At 49.3% G+C, this 23,502-nt stretch overlaps 8 protein-coding genes across 11 annotated transcripts; 2 read left to right on the top strand and 6 right to left on the bottom strand.

The window, feature by feature from the left end:
* Positions 1-65: 65 nt before the first annotated feature.
* On the bottom strand, positions 66-2,192 carry LGD1 (L-galactonate dehydratase). The gene is made up of 3 exons (XM_058505602.1): positions 1,804-2,192; positions 1,094-1,699; positions 66-1,033 (listed from the first exon to the last, which is right to left on the bottom strand). Exons 1-3 carry the CDS (start codon positions 1,957-1,959, stop codon positions 446-448), a joined length of 1,350 nt encoding a protein of 449 aa, XP_058358124.1. The 5' UTR covers positions 1,960-2,192; the 3' UTR covers positions 66-445.
* A 631-nt stretch (positions 2,193-2,823) lies between these two features.
* On the bottom strand, positions 2,824-4,745 carry ONS95_011993 (uncharacterized protein). Its single transcript, XM_058505601.1, has one exon. The coding sequence runs from the start codon at positions 4,631-4,633 to the stop codon at positions 3,023-3,025; it is 1,611 nt and encodes a 536-aa protein (XP_058358123.1). The 5' UTR covers positions 4,634-4,745; the 3' UTR covers positions 2,824-3,022.
* A 494-nt stretch (positions 4,746-5,239) lies between these two features.
* Positions 5,240-7,152, bottom strand: ONS95_011992 (uncharacterized protein). The gene is made up of 4 exons (XM_058505600.1): positions 6,854-7,152; positions 6,351-6,807; positions 5,622-6,301; positions 5,240-5,570 (listed from the first exon to the last, which is right to left on the bottom strand). The coding sequence occupies exons 2-4, from the start codon at positions 6,723-6,725 to the stop codon at positions 5,318-5,320; spliced, it is 1,308 nt and encodes a 435-aa protein (XP_058358122.1). The 5' UTR covers positions 6,726-6,807; positions 6,854-7,152; the 3' UTR covers positions 5,240-5,317.
* A 238-nt stretch (positions 7,153-7,390) lies between these two features.
* Positions 7,391-11,236, top strand: ONS95_011991 (uncharacterized protein). The gene is made up of 7 exons (XM_058505599.1): positions 7,391-7,689; positions 7,743-7,768; positions 7,881-7,973; positions 8,189-8,749; positions 8,801-9,963; positions 10,022-10,948; positions 11,066-11,236. The coding sequence occupies exons 1-7, from the start codon at positions 7,637-7,639 to the stop codon at positions 11,087-11,089; spliced, it is 2,847 nt and encodes a 948-aa protein (XP_058358121.1). The 5' UTR covers positions 7,391-7,636; the 3' UTR covers positions 11,090-11,236.
* Positions 11,237-11,907: 671 nt separating this feature from the next.
* On the bottom strand, positions 11,908-13,865 carry ONS95_011990 (uncharacterized protein; the record flags this gene model as incomplete). The annotated part of the gene is made up of 4 exons (XM_058505598.1): positions 11,908-12,028; positions 12,138-12,535; positions 12,603-13,569; positions 13,687-13,865. The coding sequence occupies 4 exons, from the start codon at positions 13,863-13,865 to the stop codon at positions 11,908-11,910; spliced, it is 1,665 nt and encodes a 554-aa protein (XP_058358120.1).
* Positions 13,866-17,830: 3,965 nt separating this feature from the next.
* GNPDA1 (Glucosamine-6-phosphate isomerase 1) lies at positions 17,831-19,803 on the top strand. 4 transcript variants are annotated; one of them, XM_058505594.1, is made up of 5 exons: positions 17,831-18,259; positions 18,335-18,481; positions 18,532-18,680; positions 18,747-19,292; positions 19,345-19,803. In XM_058505594.1, the coding sequence occupies exons 2-5, from the start codon at positions 18,418-18,420 to the stop codon at positions 19,600-19,602; spliced, it is 1,017 nt and encodes a 338-aa protein (XP_058358116.1). In that variant the 5' UTR covers positions 17,831-18,259; positions 18,335-18,417; the 3' UTR covers positions 19,603-19,803. The 4 variants fall into 4 exon arrangements, with proteins under 4 accessions (XP_058358116.1, XP_058358119.1, XP_058358118.1 ...); XM_058505597.1 differs by having other exon boundaries at positions 17,831-18,481; positions 18,747-19,803; XM_058505596.1 differs by having other exon boundaries at positions 17,831-18,481; positions 18,532-19,292.
* A 674-nt stretch (positions 19,804-20,477) lies between these two features.
* On the bottom strand, positions 20,478-21,234 carry ONS95_011988 (uncharacterized protein; the record flags this gene model as incomplete). Its single annotated transcript, XM_058505593.1, has 2 exons — positions 20,478-20,777; positions 21,157-21,234. The coding sequence occupies 2 exons, from the start codon at positions 21,232-21,234 to the stop codon at positions 20,478-20,480; spliced, it is 378 nt and encodes a 125-aa protein (XP_058358115.1).
* Positions 21,235-21,367: 133 nt separating this feature from the next.
* Positions 21,368-23,037, bottom strand: ONS95_011987 (uncharacterized protein; the record flags this gene model as incomplete). Its single annotated transcript, XM_058505592.1, has 4 exons — positions 21,368-22,231; positions 22,284-22,711; positions 22,762-22,912; positions 22,969-23,037. The coding sequence occupies 4 exons, from the start codon at positions 23,035-23,037 to the stop codon at positions 21,368-21,370; spliced, it is 1,512 nt and encodes a 503-aa protein (XP_058358114.1).
* Between the last annotated feature and the right edge of the window lie 465 nt (positions 23,038-23,502).

The following is a 23,502-nucleotide window of genomic DNA, read 5'->3' as shown; positions in this document are numbered from 1 at the left end:
CAAGAAGGACTTTAATGCATCATCAAAGACACTCTAAACTTCACATAAGTACGAGGAAAAAAGTATAGCTCGAATAATCAATTCTCGCTACAGGAGAACACCAATAATAAGCGGTGACTACAGGATGCCATCGTTGCCCTGCTGCCGAAGGAGCCCAACATGAAAACTCTCGACACCCATTTTTGAACCCCAATATCCAATCCGTATCTTTCTCGTCCAATATACATCAGGGATAGCCAGCCGTCCCGTCTAGCTATACAGTATGCCATCGTTGCACTGCGCACGAGACCATCTCGAGCCCCACCACCTGCAATAAAATACCAAGGAATACACTTCGTCTATACGACGAAAGTGTACTATAGGATGCCATCGTTTCCCTACAGTTGACAGCCCATCATGAAAACTGCCGACCCCTTCATTCCCGCAACTGCCAAGAAGCAAAGATTTATATCTTGATACCTTCCAAGATAGGCTTTGCCTCGTCACTCTTCCACCATCCACCAGGTCCACCAGGGAAGCTGAAGAGATCCATGCTCTCTGGCTTCATCTCCACACTGTACCCGGGCTCCATAGGAGTCTGGTAGTAACCACCCTTAATGACGGAAGGGTGGTTGAAGTGCTCATGTAAATGATCAACATATTCCAAAACGCTCAACTTCCCACTGACGCAGACATAGTCAATGGTACTCAAATGCTGAGTGTATTCAGGTAGACCAACACCGCCGGAATGGGGCACAATAGGTACGTTGTACTTCTTGGCCATGAGGAGCACGGCGAGGACTTCGTTGACACCTCCCATACGGCAGGCGTCGATCTGGCAGACGTCGATGGCGCCTGAGGCGAGGAGTTGTTTGAAGATCACGCGGTTTTGGCACATTTCTCCGGTGGCAACGCCGATGCCGTGGGGGCGGAGAGCCTCGCGGATGGCCTTGTGGCCGAGGATGTCGTCGGGGGAGGTGGGCTCTTCGATGAACCAGGGCTTGAATTCTTTGAGGTGTTGCATGTACTCAATGGCTTCGGGGACGGACCAGACCTTAAAAAAAACCGTCAGTTCAGTCCTCGAAAGGCGATAATCGAAAGCGGGGGATCATACCTGGTTAGCATCAACCATCAAAATATTGCCCTTGTCGTAACCAATAACTTCTCTCGCAATAGTCAACCGCTTCCTGTCCGCCTCAACCGACGTGCCGACCTTCAACTTGAAATGTCTGTACCCCTTCGCCAGCGTCTCCTCCAGCAGACCTTTCATCTTCTCCTCTCCATATCCCAACCACCCCGCACTAGTAGTATAAGCCGGCACAGCCTTACTATCCAACGCATCCTGCAATCTCTTGGCCTTACCCCCCTCCTCAGACTTCAACATAGCAATTGCCTCCTCAGGCGTAATCGCATCAGTAATATAGCGGAAGTCAATGCAGCGGACGAACTCCTCGGGCGACATGTCCGCCACGATCCTCCAGACGGGCTTGTTCAGCGTCTTGGCCCAGAGATCCCAGATGGCGTTCACGACGGCGCCGAGAGCGAGGTGGATGACGCCTTTCTCGGGCCCGATCCAGCGGAGTTGTGAGTCGGACACTAGGTGCCGCCATGTCTCGCCCCAGTTGGCGACGAGGGAGGAGAGCGTGCGGCCCTTGATGCGGTCGGCGACGTTGTCGATGGCTTTGCAGACGATGTCGTTACCGCGGCCAATTGTGAAGGTCTGGGGGTGAGGGGTTAGTGGATCTTCTTCCTTATTTATTGGCATTTGAGGAGTGGGGGGAGGCGAGGGGTGGAAGAGGACGGAAGAGGGATTTCAAAACTTACCATGCCGTGACCGGAGAATTGGGAGTCGGTCTTCAAGATGCAGTATGCGGCAGAATAGTCTCCTGCTGCGTTCATGGCATCTGAGCCAGTTTTGTCGAGAGAGGTTGGGAATCGCACATCGCGAGTGTCCCAGCCGGTGATGGTAACTTCTGCCATCTTGATGGAGGGGTAGTGGGGTATGTGTGGATTATGCTGCTTTATGCCAGAACTGTGCAATTGCAAGTATATAGAACAGAAAACAGGTGAAAGTAGAAGGATGGCAGACGGGAGAAGAGGAGAGAATGGAAAGAAAAGAAAAGTCGGAGCAAAGCCGTGGGGTTTCTAGCAATTATATACTCCGAGTTCGCGTTGAGGAGAAAAAACAGTCTGGGGGTTCCTGCCAAGGGATAATTCAATCCGATGGCGTTGCGGTGGGGCAATGGAGGGGTTGTGAGGGGAGGCGAGCAGCACGTCTGATTGATGGAGAAATTTATCCGGATCCACGCGAGAAACATCATCCGCCGAGAGAAGGCAAGCCCCCCTGATCAAAATATTCGTCTAACTTTCCGTAATTGTCGAGAGATTCCTGGACAAGCTTCAATTTTCCTATTTTGATGCTCTAGATGCTTTGTATGGACGCCATTCAGAAATACTGCTAGCTTCTGGATGAGGTTCTCTTTTTTGCATTTAGCAAAGAGCTTGACGCTTAAGCCGAGACGACATCATAACTCACGAGATACATCTAGTGCACGCTTTTGTCAGCTCGGTCAGGTCTTGTCATCTAGACACTTGCTGACTCTTGCGGTAATGACGCTGCAATCAGCTTGATATCAGTGTCTTTTCAAACAAGAATTTCGGACACCTCGCGCAAGTTGGTTGAAGTCACTCCTATTCGTTCCTGTTCTCAGCCTTGAGAGCAGTTCGTTGGACCTATGTGTCCGGAGACAAGAAATGAAATTCTGAAATGTCAGTGGATAAAAGTCACTCGCCGACGACAGCAGCCACGTTCCTGACGAACTCAAGAGAAAGTTGAAATGCATCGCGATTCTCATGTTTCAATTGCGCTTGTGTCTATCTTCAGATATACTTATGTGTAGCCATTTCGAATTCAGCTCAAGTAAATCATGCCTCAGCTTCCATGAACACCGAGCTTCCATTGCAAGAACCCATGCTAGCATAGAGACCCATCATGTTGAACGCAAGAGCGCAAAATGTAACGAAAGCCCAGAGTCGACCACAATCACTCAAAAGGCGGGAAGAGATCAAGCACTTTCTGAGCCTCCACCATCTCCCTCTCCAACACAACTCTCCGCTCCTCATCCCTAATAACAAAATCACACTCAAAAGGTTTAGGTCTAAGAACCATACCACCCTCATACGCATCGACATCGTAGATCTCTCCCTCCGTAGGCTTGACATCAAAAGCCCAAAGCAGTTTCGCAAGAACGATGAACAAACTATTGGTCGCCAAATCCGCACCAGCACAGGCTCGTCGTCCGAATCCGAAAGATGCGTGGGGGTGACAACCTGGCGGGAATGGCCTCGCCGCAATCTTGGAACCGAATCGAGGGTCAGAAGAAGGTAGGTAACGCTCAGGAGCGAAGCTGTTAGGCGAGGGGAAGTATTCTTCATTATGGTTGAGACCCCATGCTGCTGGCCAGACGACGGTGTCTTTGGGAATGCGATAGCCATTGTAAACATCAGCTTCGCTGGTTGCGTGGGGGACTCCGAATGCGGCAGATGGGCGCCACCGAAGGATTTCCTTGATGATGGCATCGATGTAGGGCAAGTTGGCTTGGTCGGCGAAAGTTGGTGATCTGTGCTTGCCAATGACTTTGTCGATCTCAGCCTGGGCAGCTTCCTGGATGCGAGGGTGTGTGACGAAGGCTTTGACTGCTGAATGGAGGGTGGATGCTGTGGTGTCTGATCCTGCGCCGAATATGACTGCCGGAAGGGCGGCAAAGTGAGCTTCAGACAAAGTGTCTGCGCTTGCTTCTCCCTTGTTCTTGAGATCCAGCATAGTCTCCGTCAAGTTGACCTGGATAATACCTTTCTCTTTCTTCAGATCTTCCTTGACGGCATTAACCAGACTGATGTCAAAAGCCGCGAGCTCCTTTCCCATCCGAATTGGGTATTCCTTCCACCGAGAGAGGAAGTCAGGTAGGTGTAGAAGGAAAGGAAAAGTTTCCACCAGATAAGCGCCAGGTGCCATGATTTTTGCTGCAACACGGAACAAAAGCTGTCTCTTTTTCAGAGCTTTTGAGTCTAGAGAAGCAATGCGGCGTCCGTAAGCCAAGCTGAAGACCACACTGGCGGCAAATCTGTCAATACCCATGCTCCAAGAACTCGGTTTCTCTGCAATACCAGCAACGAGATTCATAGCTTCTGCTTCCTGACGGGGTTTATAGGCAGGTAATGCAGAAGATTTGAGAGAGTTATGGAGGAGCTTGCGCCGGAGAGACCATGCATTTCCATAGGGTAGAGAAGCAACTGAAGCTCCATCATTGAACAGTTCGCCAAATACGATCATTCGAGGCCGAGAAGAGTACTTGTTACCTCTGCGAGACAGAAGTTCAGAGGTGATTACAGGGTCTGTGACGATGATTCGAGGTGATCGACCGATCCAGATCGTATATATAGGGCCGTAGATATGGCTCCATTCTTTGAGCCGTACATAGAATTTGTCAGGGGTGATTGAGAGGATGTTGCCGATGAAAGGGAGAGGCAATGGTCCTCGTGGGAGATAGTACCATGTATATATGTCGGACAAGAGGAGGTAGATGGGGATTGCAACCAAGATCCACAGACCGATCAAGACGGGGTGCATGGTGATGGACGTGAAGACGTCCATAGCCTTGATCTTGCCAATGAGACAAGCTTGGATTGCGTTTTGAGCGTTTGTTGTATTGTTGTAACAAGATTAAGAGAAGGTGACTTCAATAAGAAATGAGATAAGACTGAATATCTTTGTTGAGAGTCGCTAATCGGATCAGGACCGGCCCCGGACCTTGCGAATTCACTTGTTTGGGCGGGCTGACCAAAAGAAGTAGAAGCTGTGAAATAGGAAGGCACCATGTTTATAGGTACTTCATTGTGTTACACCAGCCAAGTACATCTTACTGCATGAAGAGCATGATATTCATAGCCCACTTTGGTTCCATTGGGAAGTGTTCGTCCTCGCAGCTTCTGCCTATTTGCTTCAAGAAAAGGTCTTGGTGAAGGTGCTCGTTCAATGATAAGCGACTTGGCTCTTGGATGCGCCGCAACGTGAGCCAGTAAAATGACATACTCGGGCATCACCTTCTTGCGTTCGTGGCTGCTTCAATACCAAGGAGAGACCCAAAAAAGGGAATGAGTGGTACACACAACACAAATCGGGCCATCGCTTGTGAATTACAATGCATGAGACCGAATGCGAAAAACCAATAAATGCGATAAAGAAGTGTGTATGGTGTTCTTTCCAATTTGTCTAGACCGAGACCGCAACGCCGCTGATATGCATACAGTCTTCCCACCAACCAAAATCAAGCGCTGTTTACTCCGAACGATCGAAGACCTTGCTTCCGAACTTCCAGACTTGATCGATTATCAAAGTCTTCTTACCAAACTCATCAACCACCTCATCGATGATCACTAGATCCGCGTCGGCGTCTCCCTTCAAGTTGCCCTTTACATCACTCAATCCCAGCATTGCGGCTGGTGTTGCCGTAACTGCTTTTAATGCCTGGGGGATGCTCGCTCCGGACCAATTGAGGAAGTTGGTCACGCACTCAATGAGCGTAATGGAACTGTTATATGTTAGCCCAGGCCTTCACTTCCTCTCCGATAAATTTCCTTACCTTCCAGCAATCTTGTCGCTTCCTTCCAGTACCAGTTTTGGGCCCGTCTTTACAATTCTCTCTCCATTCGTCCACTCATAGACGCCATCTGGCAGTCCAACGAGATGCATGGCGTCCGTTACGAGGATGAATCCGTCTGGGTGTGCATTAAAGGCGATCTTGATACTGGTTGGGTGCAAGTGTATCCCATCCGCGATGATGCCAAAATACGGACGGGGTAGCGACTCGGCAATTCCAAGTACCCCATAAACATTTGGATTCCTGTGATGCAGAGGTCGCATGGCGTTGAAGAGATGTGTGATCATGGTAGCACCTGCTGCAACCGCTGCTGACGCTTCCTCGTAAGTGGCTTCCGTGTGTCCGATCGAGTACAGTATGCCTCTCGATGTAATATCTGGAATAGTTTGGGTCATGGCTGCCACTTCTGGAGCCGCAGTTATCATCTTAATTTGAGGAGGTCGAATGGCTCCATCGAAAGGAGACAGAGTAGGATTGATATTGCCTGCTCCATAGCAATCTTCCAGATCGCTGAATCCATTGATTGCGGGTATTATGTTCTCGACCTTGTGGATTCCATTTTTGCTAGGACTCAGAAACGGACCTTCACAATGGGCTCCCAGAGATTCAGCTCCATTCTCTGCATTTCGAGGAAAGCCTGACGGGCCAAGGTAGGGCAGCGCCTATTATTTCAATCAACATAGGCCAAGAGAAAATGTCAGAAATTCTTACCTGTTGGTAGACTTCCTTCCGCTCTGAAGTCATTGTTGGGAGATATGAAGTGACACCCGTCTGAACCAGCAGCTTGTTGACTTGCTTCAATGTCTTCCCATAAGTCGAGGCATCGTCAGGTATTTGCGAGAAATTGAACCCGAATGCGCCGTTCAGTTGCACATCAATTAGACCTGGCGATATGATCTTTCCCCCGAGGTTGATGGTGACGTCTGGTACCGAGTGGTCCCCATAGAATGCTTCTTGACTCCTCACGATCTTCCCCGTCTCGGAGCTGACCCACAAGTCTTGCTCTACCAACTCATCGCCCTTAACCAGCCGACAGTTCGTGAACTTCGTGATCGTCTCTCTTCCAGTGGGAATTGCAGATGGCATGATTGGAGTATGGATGGCAAACAAGATTGTGAAGTTTGAAGATGTATTTTATTGTGGCGTAGACCACAGTTTCCCTTGAGCTCTACATTATGAATGATGAAACTCCACAAAGCTACGCTACTACCTACCTGATATTATGCTTTCGAGACGTCGAATGTCCTCGGCCATTGATGATGACATGACCCATCCAGGCGCGAGGCGCTCAAAAGTGGGTGGAGCCATGATTCAAGATGGCGATGTCCATGGAATGGAATGTGAGGTGCATCGTCCGGTACGGTAGGTACAAGTTACAGAGAGAAAGTGGAGATGTAACGTCCCATTTGATTGCCTGGCCCCCGACAAAAGCCGAGTACCTAGTAAGCTGGCCAGCATGATACTCGTAGCGAACATTAAATGGGCAAATAGGGCATAGTCTTGTAAGCACGCATGAAGCTTCTACAGTAGTAGAGGCTTGCAACAATCTTTGATGAGTGATCCCATATCAAACTAAAAAAAAAAAAAATTGAGATAGGATGGCAAAGGCAAAAGAATGTTCATGACATGAAGAAAATGGCCGATGAGACTTCCATTGCCGAAGACGTTCCGTCCACGTGATTTGCCCCACTGCACCCTCACTGCGGCATTGCTCCTCCCATCCCATCGTTACACGCCTTCCACTGCTTCCCCACGAGGCTGATGATCCACGTTCCTCTCCACTCCATGGCAAAGACGTTGCACCGTTTCGTTTTCGCTGAACATGCTCAGGTGTCATGAGAGGTTGAAGAGAGGAGCGAAGTCGTGCCGTGTTCACAGATAACCCCACCAGCACCATAACCGAAGGAACTGCCACTGCCCCAGGCAGGTCTTGTGCAGTACCTGGCTTGCTTTGGGTTCGACAAGCCGTCACGGCGTGCGGCAAGGTGCAAGTTAAGATGGAGGTCGCGGAGAGTGATGAGCTGGACCCGCTATGGCAGGATCTGGATTGGTATGCATCGTATCAGATCTCGTGATAGATAACGTGCTGATGTGACTTGACAGGGCTATGGGGCAACTGTTCTTCATGGGTACTTCTCCTATTGATCTATTTTACGCTATACAGTCGGCAAATACCCATATGACCATGCCTATTATGAAGAGCGTTTTGCATTGAGCAATGCTGATGACAGTATCTTCTAGGTTGGGAAGGAACCGAAGTCACGCCTCAGATCCGCACGTTGATCGAAGATCACCATCTTGGTGCTATATTGCTAACCACCAAGAACCTGAAAAGTATTGTGCCTTTCATTCTGCCATCATATATTTTCTGCTTATGTTGGGCTCTAGTCAGGCCTTCTTGGTCAAATGCTCTTTGCAAGTGTTGAGGTGGAAGATGAGTGTTGAATAAACACATAGATCCAAGATTAGAAGTTGCCTATTCTGTTCATAGTTTTTTCAATAATCTCTTCTCTGTTTAATATCATTTACAGTCACACTGACCTCTGCAGCCGCCCAAGAAACCGCAAGACTTGTTCAAGAGCTCCAAAGTATTGCTCACCAGGCTGGCCACCCGGTCCCTCTCCTGATCGCACTTGACCAAGAAAATGGAGGTGTCAACAGTCTATTCGATGAGGACTATATCTGTCAATTCCCCAGTGCCATGGGAGTTGCTGCAGCTGGTTCTCCGGAGATGGCATATGAGATTGCCAATGCAACCGCCAAAGAAGTCTCCGCTGTTGGGGTTAATATGATTATGGGTCCTGTTCTTGATGTCTTGACCAACGCTAGATACCAGCCTCTGGGAGTTAGAGCAACTGGAGATGACCCTCAGGAAGTGTCCCAGTATGGAATTGCTGCTATGAATGGGTACAAGGATGCCGGGCTCACTACTTGTGGGAAGCATTTCCCTTCGTACGGGAACTTGGACTTCCTTGGATCGTCACTCGATATGCCTATCATCACCGAGACTCTTGAGCAATTGAGCTTAAGCGCTCTTGTTCCATTTCGGAATGCCATCCGGGATGGTTTGGATGCCATGATGGTGGGTGGATGTGCCATGGCGAACACCAGTGAGTAGATTCAAAAAGCTGGTTGCCGTTCACAGACTTAATTCTAAATAGGTATGAATGTCATGCACGCCTGCTTAAGCGATCAAGTCGTTGATGATCTGCTTCGAAATGATCTTGGCTTTAACGGAGTGACTATCTCTGAATGCTTAGAGATGGATGCGCTAAGCCACGATATTGGAGTTCGCGGCGGAACAGTCATGGCCGTGGAAGCAGGTTGTGATCTCGTCCTTTTGTGTCGCTCATTCGCTGTACAACAAGAAGCAATATCTGGTCTTAAACTCGGAGTTGAAAACGACATGATTTCTCGGGAACGAATTATGGTCTCTCTCAAGCGTGTTCTCAATTTGAAGTCAAAATGCACTAGCTGGAGCAAGGCTTTAAACCCTCCTGGCATCAGCCTGCTGGCCACATTGCACCCGAGCCATCTCGCATTATCAACGAAAGCATACGATAATTCCATCACCATTATGAGAGATAAAGGACATCTACTACCACTATCAAACACGTTGTATCCGGACGAAGAATTGCTTCTTCTCACACCTCTCGTCAAGCCTCTCCCCGCTTCTGCCGCCACGAAAGCACTTACAGAATCTACTCGGTCAGCAGCCAACGAAAATGATAAATGGCAACACCGATCATCTATCATGAGTGGCGAAGGAGTGTTCCGCGAACTCGGACGCTCTCTCGCTCGTCAAAGGCATGGCAAACTTCTGCATACATCATACACAGCGAATGGTGTACGGCCTGTACATGAGAACCTCATCAATAGAGCAGCAGCAATTATCATTATCACTGCTGATGCGAACCGAAATCTCTACCAGAATGGGTTCACGAAGCATGTCGCTATGATGTGCTCTATGTTATCGGCAGGAGGCAAGAAAAAATCCCTCATCGTCGTCTCCGTGTCTTCACCCTACGATTTCGCTATGGACAAGTCAATAGGAACTTATGTTTGCACATTCGATTTCACTGAAACAGCAATGAGCGCCCTAGTACGAGCACTCTTTGGGGAATTTGTGCCTCAAGGAACACTTCCTGGGACTCTGAGGAAAAGTAGGAAGGTGCAGAAGTCGAGACAGAACTGGTTGGTTGAGAGCTGGAACAGGGATCGTGATCACAGGGGTTTGCTAGCACTCATCAAAACTATCGAGAAGACTATGCCTCCAGGAACACAGTCAGGGCTATCGGGCGCAACGGCTGCCTCCTTCGAGATCGTAAGTCTACTACACCAATGTCGATTCTTGTATTTTTCTTAACTAATGTGACCTCCAGTCTCAAGCCCTTTCCCCACCCCACGATACAATCCAGCAGCAACACTTCGTAGTCCGTAATTCCAGTACACAAGCCCTGTTTGGATTCTGCTCAACTTACTACCACGTACCCACCTCCCACGGCATAATCTCATCCCTTTTCGTCGACCCATCTAAACGCAACCTCTCCATCGGACACTCCCTCCACCAACGAGCTCTCCGCTCCCTCCTCTCCCGGCCCTCCATCAAAACCCTCCAACTCGGCTCCTCCCTCCCAACAATCTACCCCGGCATCCCCATGTCCGACCTCACCGAAGGCGCCCGCCTCAAACGCTGGTTCGCCGCCAACGGCTGGGACATCTCCTCCCCACGCCTCCTCTACACGCTCACAATCCGCAACCTCCTCACCTGGCAAGCACCCGAAGGGCTCCTCCCCTCCATCCAACGCGTCAGTTTCAAATTCGACCTAATCGCCGGCCGCGAGAACGCCGAAACCGTCCTCGACCTCGTCAAAGCGAATGCAGGACCAGAAGTCCTCGCTCTATATCACCTCGCGCTGGCGGACGAGTCGTGCGGTATCGTGAGGGCTAAGTCACCCGTGGATGGGAGCCTTGTAGGCGCCGTCATCATCACACGTCCGAACTCGAATCTCTCAACATATATCCCAGTGCTCAAACCATCACCAGCAACCACTTCTCCCTCCCTGAATGGAAGTAGTGGAGATAACATGAACGGCGTAGGCGGTATCCTCGCACCCGTCGTGCCGAATAGTCCTCAAGCTGCTATCGTGCTGCAGGGTCTGGCGCTCCTAGGTATCAGGCAGAATAAAGCGCATCGGGCGGCGGCGTGTGTGTTGTGCTGGGTGCAGGGTGAGGAGAGGGATGTGTTGCTGGGAATGGGCTTTGATGTGCTGGATGCGTTTGAGGAGGTTAGGTGTCCTGCTGAACGGGTATGTTACCTCCTTTCCTCTTTCTTTCTTTCTTTCTTTCTTTCCTTCCTAATCTAGAAACACATAAGTGATTGAGTCATGCCATGATGAGAATATACTAACGGGATTCGACTCTAGTTCAGCGAGTTGAGTCTCGGTTGAGTGTCCATGTTTGCGAAACAGAACTCGGACTCAGGTACTCGATTCGGCTGGGTTGGGCTGGCTGGTTGGTCGGTTAGCGAACCGAGGGAACAAAGGGGAAGAGGAAAGGGGCTTGCATTATTTACATGCAGTACCCGGAAGAAGTAAATGAACTTTCACACTGGGACGCGGGGAATCTTATCGTGGCACTTTGATATTCGCAGTAGAATAAGTCAGGTTCTGGTGCTGTTGATATGATACTACTCTGATCCGTGAATTCGTTTCCATCTTGATATTCAGGATCTCACGTTCTTCTCATATCATTTAGACATTCACATCCCTGACCCTATTCCAAGTAACCATTTCAGTTAGCTGTCTGCAAATGCTCGCTCTCATTTCATTAATAATATCTTCATCTCCATCTTTATTCCATTCCATTCGTTATCATTGTTGGTATCAAAGCCTCCCATCCCATTCCATCCCTTTACTTCCCTGCCATCGTACACGGTACTTGCTCAGCTCATGAACCAACTTCCTCTTCTTACTTTGGTATCGATACTCTCATAGCTCATTCAACCATTCGCTTCCCACCTCCCAACTCCCATGCTTGTAAAAAGCCTTGATTGCATGGAACCCCCGCCTCTCTCCTGATCATGCCCGTGACGCGATGACTTCTCGCCATTCATCGAGCTCCAAGGGGAACACATCGATCATCGATATCGCGGTCTGCAGAATATCGGGCTTTATTCTCCAAAAATACTGCAAGCCTCCAATGCGCTCGCCCGAGCCCCCAAGTGTACATGAATAGCAAACAACAATTCTTTGCTATACATCTCTCATCAATCATCCGCAGAGAAATATCTCTTCGTCTTGTTCTTGACTTGTTCAGCTTTCAGGTCCGGCGGGACGATAGTGTGATGCACAACATGCGGTCTATAGATCGCGTCCACAGGCGGCATCCTATTAGAATACGAGTCAGCTTCCATCTTCAAGTTGTCTAGCAAATCTCATCTCGTGATTATTTCCTTAAAAAAAGTTGAATGTCATGGAGAAAGGAAGGGAGACAAACCAATCGTCCACACTCAACGGGAAATACTCATAGAGCAGATCCGCATTCTCAATCGGACTTCCCATACCCAGACCAACGCTCCTCCTCATCCTATCTCTTTCTAGCAATGGGCTTCCTGGTTCGGCTCCGAAACTACCTCTAGATCCTGCACGGCCATACTCGTCGTCCGCTAGCGAAAGATCTATAGGTGCGGATGCAGAGTTTAGCTTGCCAGACGATGAAGAACTTTCTGGTTTCCAGCGGGCCTTTGGGATTGGAGGTCGTGTAGAGGTGCTAGAAGAGGTTTGATGGGAAAGAGTTGGTTTCTTGGTTTGTCGGGGGAGGTCGGCGGTGGCCGTTGATGGGGACGGGGTTGGGATGGGGTTGTTCTGGTTCCATTCTGGAATATCAAGAGGGGTCTTCTCAATCATTAGCTATTGCACATAGGAGTTAAGCAAGACAGCTGTCTACATGCTGGGAACTTACCGATAAAGCATTCAGAGCATAGTGCTTATAGGAACTATACGACGCTGACGGGTCAACCTTCACCTGCGGCGCCGCTGCATCGCTCGCCGTTCTCGGCTTCGAGTCCAGCTTCCGCTCACTCAGCGATACGTCCTTCCTACTGTCGAAATTCCTAGGACTCCTTCCCCGCACGATAATCGGTCCGCTTTGGATCTCTGCCAGTTTTACACTCTCCCCTGTGGGCATTGTAGCCATAAGGTTGATCTGGATCACATAATGCTGCTGCAAGCCTTTCCGCCGTCCATTATTTGCAGTAGCGTGTTTAAATTGCAACCGCTTCCAGGCTATAGGTATAGAAACCAGTGTAGGGTCCAGTTCCGGGTTCATGCTCAAATCCAGCGGCCATTTGGGAGGCGCGGCTCCAGCTCTCTCTTCAGATGTACTTCCCGCAGCCGTTTTCCAAGGTACAGATATGATTTCAGTACTCTTGCCCTCAATGCTCTCTATTGCGGTGATGCTGGCCATCAAGTCGTACAGAGGCACTTGCTGTCCTTGCTCGTTTATCATGCCCTTAATCCCCCGACTCAGCACCACAGTTCCTGAAATCTGGAACAAGTTCCGTCGGTAGCAGGTCAATTCCATAGGTCTGCCCGCACCGGTTGGGTTATCCCCAAATACATCTTCTGCGACGAAGAACATGCCATACAGCTCTGCCGACATGGCTGGCCACGTCTGGCCTGCATCGTCAAATATAGGTGCTTTGAGAATTGGAGCCCCGAAGCTGAGGAGCTTGTTATCGAGGTCTGCAGAGTTGCTGGAGGGTTCATTGTTGGCGTTTGCGCTTGTGTCTTCGAGGAGGGAAGAGAAGTCCGTTCCAGCGGGGTACGAGAAGGGGTCTTCAAAAGTCGTGGAGAAAGCGTCGCCAAGTTCGTAGGAGGGCGTGAAGGGGGGAAGGGAGTTCATGCCGCCGGTGTGCACATCGTCTCTACTATTAAAGCTGCTGGTCAGCTTTGGTTCCAATTGCCAATTCCGCCCCAAATGTCTCATTTCTCCAAACGGTCACATTCGCTCGGAAATAGGCAGGCAGGTAAAGCAAAGTACATACAACATGCTTCCATCCCCCTCGAAATTCAAATCATGGTCGAAGCCATCCATTATGCCTCCTCCTCCACTACCAAGCAGTTGGTGCTGTCCGTTGTTGTTCGTAGCAGTCAATCGCAAGATGTCGTTGGGCGTAGCAGTTAGAGACGAGATTGTCTGACTGCCGATTTCATAACTTGCCATGGTATGATTATGGCTATGGCTTTGGTTTTGGGTTGCGCCTTCCTGTGGTTCGCCGGGGTAAGAGGAATGAAGCATGGGCCGAGGAAGGTATGCGCATTATTGAAGTCGAGTCATTTGCTGTAGTTCAGCTACTCTGCGGAAGGTAACGAGTGTTGGCAGTAGATGGAAAAGATAGAGGTTTGTAGAAATGCCACTCGTAGATACAGAACGTCGTCGGACAGGCCGTTAGATCTCGACACTAGAAGCGGCGCTGGTACTGTAATTGGAGGAGTCCAGAGCCTTGCTTTGGCGGTGGAGAGAGTTTCGCTGTGGGTGAGAAGTCAAAGTGGTAAATGGGGGTGTCCCGTGGAACACTGTCAGCCTTCCGCTGAAGCGCCATTGGCTAGGCTGCACCGCCCTGGAGGTTTAGTGGTTGGTTGGTCCTCTGCCGGCCGGTATCTCTGTTATCTCTCCTCTCTTCAATCCCAGCAGTTGCAGAAGTGGATCTGAAAGGTATAATAGCTTAAGCTAAGATAACGTTCAAAGTTCTTGAGGCCTTCCAACTTCTTCCAACATGTATTCTTGAAAATAGCCCTGTTTATTGTCATTTGCTCCAGTTCAGTAATGCCAAACTACGGAAACATCGCAGCAAAAATCTGTCTGGGGTCTCCAGCTGCTCGGTCGTACTTTGTCACTAGTCTCCTTCTCCCCGCATTTGCAGCTGGGGGTGGCACGAGATGAGATGAACATACAGACGCGGTTAGATAATGGAAATGATGCTGGAGCGGACTAGAGTCAGAATTTTCACGAAAATTACAGAGCTGCAGGTGGAATAGAGCTAGAGCGACGAAACTCTTCAAATTCCATCTCATGAGATGTTACGTGCCAGCATCGTGCTTTCTGGGCCACACTCACGTGGGAATACTTCCCCAACCTACTTGTGCAACCCCAGATGCAAGTATGAATTATGTTCATTTCGAGATATTCTCGTGAATAAGATATGCCCAGACTCCCCTATGCTTTATACACTTAATCCTGTCCCTTTGACATATCCATGTAAAACCGACTCCTCTATATACCTATTCTTCTGACGAAGCAACTGCACCAGCAATAGCAGCGCCTAACAAGCTGCTCTCTTCAGCATATATCAATTCTACAGTCCCCTTCTGAGCGCCGCTTGCTTCAACAAGACCATCCAGATGATCTTGGCAGTTCTCCTTGAAACTTGGGTAGTTCTCCATGACCGATCCATTATATGCCACCACTGTGTGTGACGATTCTGCTGCTCGAATAGCTTCCGCGTCATTGCGAAGCTGCCATAGACCATGCACACCTGCTGCAATAACACCTGATGCTCGGTATGTGACGGCTGAGGAGATTACTCGCAATGCTTGCATATCGGCATGTGTAGGAGGAGAAGTTGTGGGGTGCCGCGAGATGAATAACTGCTGCGCCTTGGTCAAACCTGGGCTTTGGTCACTGTATATCGTTAATTGATGCCTCTGTACAATGGCAGGGCTAGAATTAACTTACGATTCAATACGGGAGATGGTTTCTGTTTCCAGGGAGTAGGCTTCTTTCAAACTAAGCGGAACCACTCCACCAAATAAGCCAGCTGTTTGAATGCCATCAATCAAGACTAGCCGAACGATCTCCCCAAGATATCCACCACTGACAATATGCTCCAGAGGCTGGAAATCAGGTTTTGGATGTGCGGCGGTCAAAAGTTTGTCCCACTTTGTTGTAGGCAAAAAGCCGGCGCCGAACATGGACAATTCTGTATTGACAATAACATGTTTGGCAGAATCGTGCCACTCCGAAGGGCGGACTCCAAATTTCTGAGGCGAAAACACATGGATCGGAAGATGCACAGCAGCGTTGACACCAGTCCCATGGATGAGTCCAAATCGAGTTGTTGAGTCCAGGTAGGCTTTAGACAAGAGAGTAGCAGAAGAATCGTTCACGATAGCGTCAACCTGTACGTTGAGGCCCCTCTTCGAACATGAACTCTGGATCAGGTCCCCAAGATCTTGTCCCAGGAGTCCGTGAGCCGCAAGAAAGCCTTTGCCCATTCCTTGAAGGAGACCGCTTCGAAGCGAAGTTTGTCTAAAAGTGTCAGCTGACTTCGAAACCGATGGTAAACTTGACATACTCGATTGGAAAAGACCATGCAAGTCCCATAGACAATGGCGCTTCGGAAATTTCTAGGCTCTGCTGTTGTCCTCCCAGAGTCTGCTCGATCCTCTCCGCCATCCAGTCGAAGAAAAGGACTCCTTTAAGATTTCTCTCAGGTGGTCCAATTTTGAAAGAAGCCATCTTCAAGATCTGAGTTCCAACTTCATTCTTCTTTCCCGACAACTCGATCAACGCTACTCTGAAAGTTGAACCGCCGACGTCCAGTGCCAGGAAAGTGCCTGTCTCATTCCCAGAGGGCAGTTGGTGATTGTATGAAGGAAGCATACATAATGGATTGTCAACCAAGCTCTCGACGAACTGGCTTCTCAGCCCATCCGATAACGCAACAAGCCTCTTGCTTTCCACTGAACCGCGGAAGATCGTCTGTATCCGGTCCAGGAACTCCTGGGATCCTAGTCTTACGCTGCCATGCTCCAAGACGAGCTCCCCTTCGACAGTTTCCTTTTTGATAACCGATGGAGAAATCCATATGTTCAGGATGGTCTGTAGGAGATGCTTCGTCCTCAGCAAGCTCCTCAGAAGGGCAGCGAAGAAGGCCTGTCGTACCTTTTTCATTGCAGAAATGGCTGGCGGTTGCATGACATCGGGAGTTGATACATATAGGGGGGAATCTGTTAGGCCAACAGCGCTATAAGGCGCGGCTAAGGCAGTAGCGCTATGCTGGGGATCGACTGGTTGTTGCATCAGTCGTGAGTATGGCAGCTTGTCTTCTCCATGTTCTGGTGGAGGTTGGACGTTGCCGTTCGTGTCCGAGTTGAGGTTCACCAACTCGGTCGTAGCAGCGGGGAAAAGTCTGACACCAGCGTGAGAGCCGAAGCAACCAACCTGGGAGACGTTGAGTCCGGGTACGAGGTCGTCAGATGGGAAGTGGATTCCAGTGTTTGATGTGATGGAGCGGTGGTGGAGGCCAAGAGTAACCTTCAAAAAGCCCGCGGCTTGCTGGGTTAGGATTGGGATTGGGATTGGATGCTGTGAATTGCACTGCACTGGTGCACCACGGGAGAGCTGCTCGAATCAAGAATTGACAGGACAGGACAGGACAGGACAGAACAGAACAGGACTGAGTTTGATGAACACAAGTTGGGACAACTATGTCGCCATCAAGATCCGAAATGTGATATGGTGGAAAAGAGTGGTCTCGTCTCTTCGGCAGGTGCAATCCTAGAGAAGCTGCAAGTAACATCGGTTGATCTCAGGTAGAATGGATGAAACTAGGAGGCGAATTACCCCCTAGGTACGGGTACTTTTGAACACCACTCACTCTCTTCTCAGCTAGCTACTCCAGCGTACTGGAGACCACGTACCGTACCTCAGCATTTGTGGGTGTTTGTCCGTACTGTACTGTACTGTTCTCGCTCACTGGACTGGGTCTGGCGCGCTCTTCCAGCCGTCAAAGCCACTGTTGGCCAACACTGCTGAAAAGGATGGAGATCATGCCCCATAGTTGCGATTTCCCCTGCGCTGCGCTGGCGCGGCTTACCAGGGCTCTAGCAGGGGGACGACTGCGCTTCTCGTCCCCTCGTCTTGAGATTGACGGGCCCACGGTGGCATCGGAGCCCTGCGCTGGCGCAGGGTTGAGTGATGTGCCAGAGGTGCCATACAGTAGAATGCGTTGTGGTGGGAGGAGAGCGAGAGCGAGAGCGAGAGCGAGAGGCAACGTTACAGAGTGCTGGATACATCCAGAGGCTCCGAAGTCCTCTGGGACACGCTAGAGGAGTTTGCCCCGCGCTTGCTAGCACCACATCATCTTGACTACCTCCGCGGGGCAACTTTGTGGCACTTCAAGCACGTATTCAATGGTCCAATGGACCAAGCCGCCCAGGGTATCGCAGATGTAAATTCACTCCTCGGTCGCGATAAGGTTTCGCTTGCTTATCGTTGGCCGACATGTCCGGCTGAGATTTCCGACATTTGCCTCGACAGACGACGATGGCTCCATCCTCACCACCACCAACATTCATTCTGGGCCAGTATGAACGTCAGACCTGAGACGGTTCATGTTATGACACGTCAATTGGTCGTGCCCCAACGGTGATCATGGGCCGCCCCAGTGTCCCGGTGTCAAGTGGAAACCTCCGCAAAGCTACGCTGTGAATTCCCGAGTCTTCCAGGAGGCGTGAGAGAAAGTAAGAATGGGATGGAGTTTGGTGACGTTCCATGCCCTCCATCCAATGAATGGAGTCACGCCTGTCGGCATGCTTCTGTTGCTGTCATAGAAGGTTTGGCTTGAATCATGCAAGACTTAATTTCTCACTGTTCATATTGCTCATGGCTGCCATTTTCCTTCATTTCAGATATCACTCACTGCAAAAACCACTGCCCACAATTCACTACAATCAACAACTGAACCTCAAAACCCTCAGCATCATCATACACCATGAGACTCATCATCAGAGAAGACCCGACCTCTGCGTCGTCATACATTGCCCACTACATCATTGGTAAGTCACCATGCCTCGGGGTGTTACCTCCATAACTTACAAATTTTCAGACAGGATAAAGGCATTTGGCCCAACACCTACACATCCCTTTGTTCTCGGCCTCCCGACTGGATCCAGTCCCGTTGGAATCTACAAGATCCTCGTCCAAGAATACAAGGCCGGCAATATCTCTTTCGAAAATGTCGTCACATTCAATATGGTACGGAACATCGCATACCCGGTCCGAGCTCTACAGAAGTCTATCTGCTGACTGCGTTTGCCGTAGGACGAATACATCGGTATTCCACGCGAGCATCCCGAGTCCTACCACACATTCATGTACAAGCACTTCTTTTCACATGTCAACGTACACCCACGCAACATCCACATTCTTAATGGCAACGCTCCAGACCTAGAAGCCGAATGTGTAGCATACGAGGCTGCCATCAAGTCGCATGGTGGTATTGACCTCTTCCTTGGTGGTATTGGGCCAGATGGACATATCGCATTCAACGAGCCAGGATCGTCGCTGGCATCGAGAACTCGGGTCAAGACACTGGCATATGACACAATCATTGCCAACTCAAGATTCTTCGACAATGATTTGGAGAAAGTACCAAAGATGGCTCTTACTGTCGGTGTGCAAACCGTCCTGGAGGCTAGAGAGGTGGTGATCATCATCACTGGGGCACACAAAGCGCTGGCGCTTCAGAAGTGTATCGAAGGAGGCGTGAATCACATGTGGACGCTCTCATCCCTACAACTGCACCCACATCCCATGATCGTGGTCGACGAAGATGCCACTTTGGAGCTTCAGGTCAAGACCGTCAAGGTTCGTTCTTACTACCTAACTCTCTAAGACAATCATAACTAACCTCCCACAGTACTTCAAATCCATCGAGAAAGTCGCCGCATCCCAAGGTTTCGAACAGATCCTCCCATCGGCAGTCCGCACCGGCCCCCGCGTAAACGGACATAAGTCAATCGACCCAACCCCCGAAGTGAAAGAGGAACCCAGCATCCTCTCCCCAAAGCCAGTAACCAGCACTCTCCTTTCCGCACCAGCAACCGAGTATCCGCTCCGAAGCGTCAGCCCTGACTTGATCCCGGATCGTATGGCTGCGAGAATTGCTGCTTACTAAACAGCATTTGAGTGAGTGAGTAAGGGAGAAAGAGAGACGCATTACATAGATCGAGAAAAACGATATTTGGAGTTTAGGGTCGTTTTGATTTGGCGCTGGATTTATAATAGGCTTTTCGATGAGATTGCTACACGATGCCGGTTAGATGGTTGGATTTATTTCGTTACTGTAGTCTAGCAAGAATAAACAAATTGTATGAACAGATTTTCACTTTTTGATACTGCCTTGTGTGACCCCGACTTCACGCTGCAAACAGGCCGAAAAGTGTGTTTACAAGCCCCTGCTTTAAGCGAGTTTCGTAATTTATTCCCTTTCTTTTAGCTGTATTGTGCCTCTGCAAGGAGCCTGAGTGTTCTAACCACACGGTAATTTAGTTCCTGAACTTGAACATTTGCAAGCTTCCTGTTCAAGACTTCTAGATATAACAAACCCCAGTTTTTGGTGCCAAGGCCTGGCTAACCGCAGAAAACAGCCCAAGCCCTCCCAACTCCTCTTCTCCTTCACGTCGTTTTCCACAATACACGTTGTTTCCACTGCAATAGCAGCTATACAATGATGAAGATCGTCCTAAAGACCCATACAAGTGATGACAAGAAATCCAGTAAGCACCGAGCCAAGCCTTTCCCTTACACCAACAAAATACCACTTTAAATACCACCCACACCTTCCTAAACAGGCGATTTCAAGTTTCAACTGAACTGAGACAATTCTCGAGCATTTCGTCCTGTCTTTATGAAAGAATATCCACACGAATATGTATCAAGCATGGTAAATGTGAAGGAGAAATCACAAGAACTAATTGAGAATATCCTCTCTCTCTCTAGATCTTTCTCTACCATTACAACAGCAAACCATACAAATCACTTCAAACAATGCTATCCCCACACCTCACAACTCCCCATAGCTACCTTAACAATCCTATCCACCATACTCCCCACCTCTCTCTCCCTCTCCCTCTCCCTCTCCCTCTCCCTCTCCCTCTCCCTCTCCCTCTCCCTCTCCCTCTCCCTCTCCCTCTCCCTCTCCCTCTCCCTCTCCCTCTCCCTCGCACAAAACTCACCACCCCTCCTCGTAGCAGTCTGCACAGCAAGTAACCTCAACGAACTAATCTGGTCGACCCGGAAATAGAAAGACCAAGGCCAAGGCCATCTCTGCGGCTTCGCATTCACCACACCCTTGAGATTTCAGCTCGTGTTGTGGAGTGGGTGAGGTGGTGAGATATATTGATTCATGTGTGTGAGTTACCTACAGGAGCCTTCGTATTGTGTTGTGTTCAATACATTTGATGATAGATTATTTAATTAATTCACTGACTAGGCAACATTGTCATGTTGATGAGAGTCAGGTGTTTGGATTCCCGGAGTGTGCTTGGGATGTGGCGCAGGCTAGTAACTTGACGATGGGGAGTTCGGGGTGCTGGGAGGATGGTGCGGTGAGGAGTAGAGTTGGGAATTTGGGGGGTGTGGTGGTGGGGTTGGAAGTTGCTGCTGTTTTTGGGTTGGTGATGGTTATGTGAGATGATGAGATGTGATGCGTGTGGGTGTGAGCACGTACGTGGGAGAGAAGAGTGAAAGGGGGACTAGAGGCGGTGGTGGATATATTTTGTGAAGAGTATGATGGTAAATCTGCCATGATCTAAGGGAGGATTTGAATATGTTTTCGTACTTAGATACCACACTCAAATGACGGACTGACGAACACCGAGTCTGTCTTGACTATGTGTGCTTTCGATCGGCAATACCCCTCACGCTTCTTCTCCCGCGCTTTAGACATTCGTAAATTCAACCACTGGACCTTCCTTCTTGCACACAAATATATCTCTAACCTGATACTCCGACTTCCTCTCTCTCCCCACCCCCTCCCCTTTTCCACCCTCGCCTAAATTCCCCACGGCCCTCATATCAAACAACAACAACATCCTCGCTAACAAGATCATCATCTCCATATACGCCAGACTCCTTCCAATACAAGCTCTCGGTCCGACACTAAAAGGCGCAAAATACTTGAGGGTGTCTTCAGCTTCGGCGTCGAGAAAGCGTTCAGGTCGATACTCGAACGAGTCGGGGAAGTACGAGGAGTTGTGGTGTAGTGAATACGCTGATACGCCGACTTCGACGCCTTCAGGGATGGAGTGTCCGTGGATATCGATACCGCCGAGTAGGACGACACGCGGAAGAATTCCTGGTAATGGAGGAGTCATGCGCATGGCTTCGTCGATACAAGCTTTTAGGTATTTGCAAGATGTTAATGCTGGACCGGATCGGACATCCTCGATATCCATGCCTGCGAATGCGATCTTTAATTCCTCCTTGACCTTTTGGAGTGCAGCTTTGTTATGTGTGAGGTAGAAGACTGTGGCAGCGAGAGCTGTTGCTGTCGTGTCGGAACCGGCGATGATCAGATTGTTGGCTTCAGCAAACATTTCTCGCAGGGGAAGTCTCTCGTCGGTGTGTGGGTTCTTGTACTCCATGAAGTAATGATAGAAGTCTTTATGATCTGAGCCTGTCATCTTGGTACGCTGTTCTGCCTGTGAGATGGCAAAGTTGCGATATTTGATGCGGCTTGCGGTGAGGTGGGGAAATAGGATGCGTGGTAGTAGAGTTCTTAGAGGTTTGGCTGTTACCCCAGACTGTATAGAGACATCAACAAATGTGTCCAAGCCTTGAGAGCCATTGACTCACAATCAGTGCATATGCCGCAGATCCATTGAGAGCATCTAGGATGTATCTGTTGTTTTCCTCCACCAAAAATCCAAATGGTTTCCCAAATGCCAGCTCCCCAAGAATATCACCAGTCAAGTAGCTGAGCCAGTTCGAAACATCCATAGGCTTCGTTGTCGTGGATAGCTTCTCACAGAGACTCCGGATATGGATCAACAAGTATTCTTCCATAGACTTGAGAGCTTTGTCCGTAAATCCAGCAGCTAGAATTCGTCTCTTCTTCGCGTGTAGGTCTTTCGGAATGGCACTGACGATATTGGGACCAGCTGGCGTTGATAACATGTTGTAGAAATCTGCTTTCCTAACATTTGATTTGACCGAGTATATATCGGCCAAGGCTTCATGAGAATTGAATGACAGGCTATTTGGGCCATAACGAAACACAGAACCTGGTAAGCATCAGTACGTAAATATTTCGGTTGGTCGAATTCTGTTGCACCATATTTCTCGTGGCATCTGTGGAAATCTAAATGACGGTCTCCCGTCCAAGCAGTGTAAACAGAATAAAAGTCAGAAGATTTGGCGAAAAACGGCCCCGGATAGTGAGCGAGTGGATGAAAGAAGATTCGGTAGATGACGAGACCAGCAACCTTTGACGTTCATCAGAATCAAAACGGCCATTAGGTAATGGAGAAGGGTCACTGACATATACTGCGATTGTAATAACTCCATAAAGGACAAGAAGAGTGGCTGAATTGCCGCTATGAGCACGCATTTTTGTCCTTGCACCTACCAGACTTTCTTGCTCGAGTCTCGTTGCTGGGCAATAGGTCTATTTATTTGACCTTTCGCGATTTTGAGAGTTCTGGTAGCCATGGTGGATCTATGTACGGACCTTCGTATTCACCTTGAAGCCACTCGGTCTTCTACAAACCCCGCGAAAGATATGATGCTCACAGTGGAGACCCATAACATGGAGACGAGCAGCTAAGGTCGCACAAAGTATCGAATCAAGCACTGTGAAAAGAGAAGCGCTGGATGGAAGTAGAAATCCCTGTACGGTACTCGTACTTACTTGGAACTGATTGGTCTCTCCGTGTTAGTGGCGCATGCTGACCAGTTAGTGGCTCTGTGCTCACTTTGACCAAGCTGCAAGCCATGAAGAGAGGGCTTTCTGAACTTAGTTTCAGGGTACGTAAAAAAGCTAGTATCAGTAATCATTTCCAGAGAAATGCAAAAG

Source organism: Cadophora gregata, assembly GCF_030347475.1.
Source record: "Cadophora gregata isolate MNR1 chromosome Unknown scaffold_6, whole genome shotgun sequence".
In the NCBI taxonomy this organism is placed as follows: domain Eukaryota; kingdom Fungi; phylum Ascomycota; class Leotiomycetes; order Helotiales; family Ploettnerulaceae; genus Cadophora; species Cadophora gregata.
The sequence above is the reverse complement of the archived record's forward strand: the minus strand, read 5'-3'. Positions and strand labels throughout refer to the sequence as shown.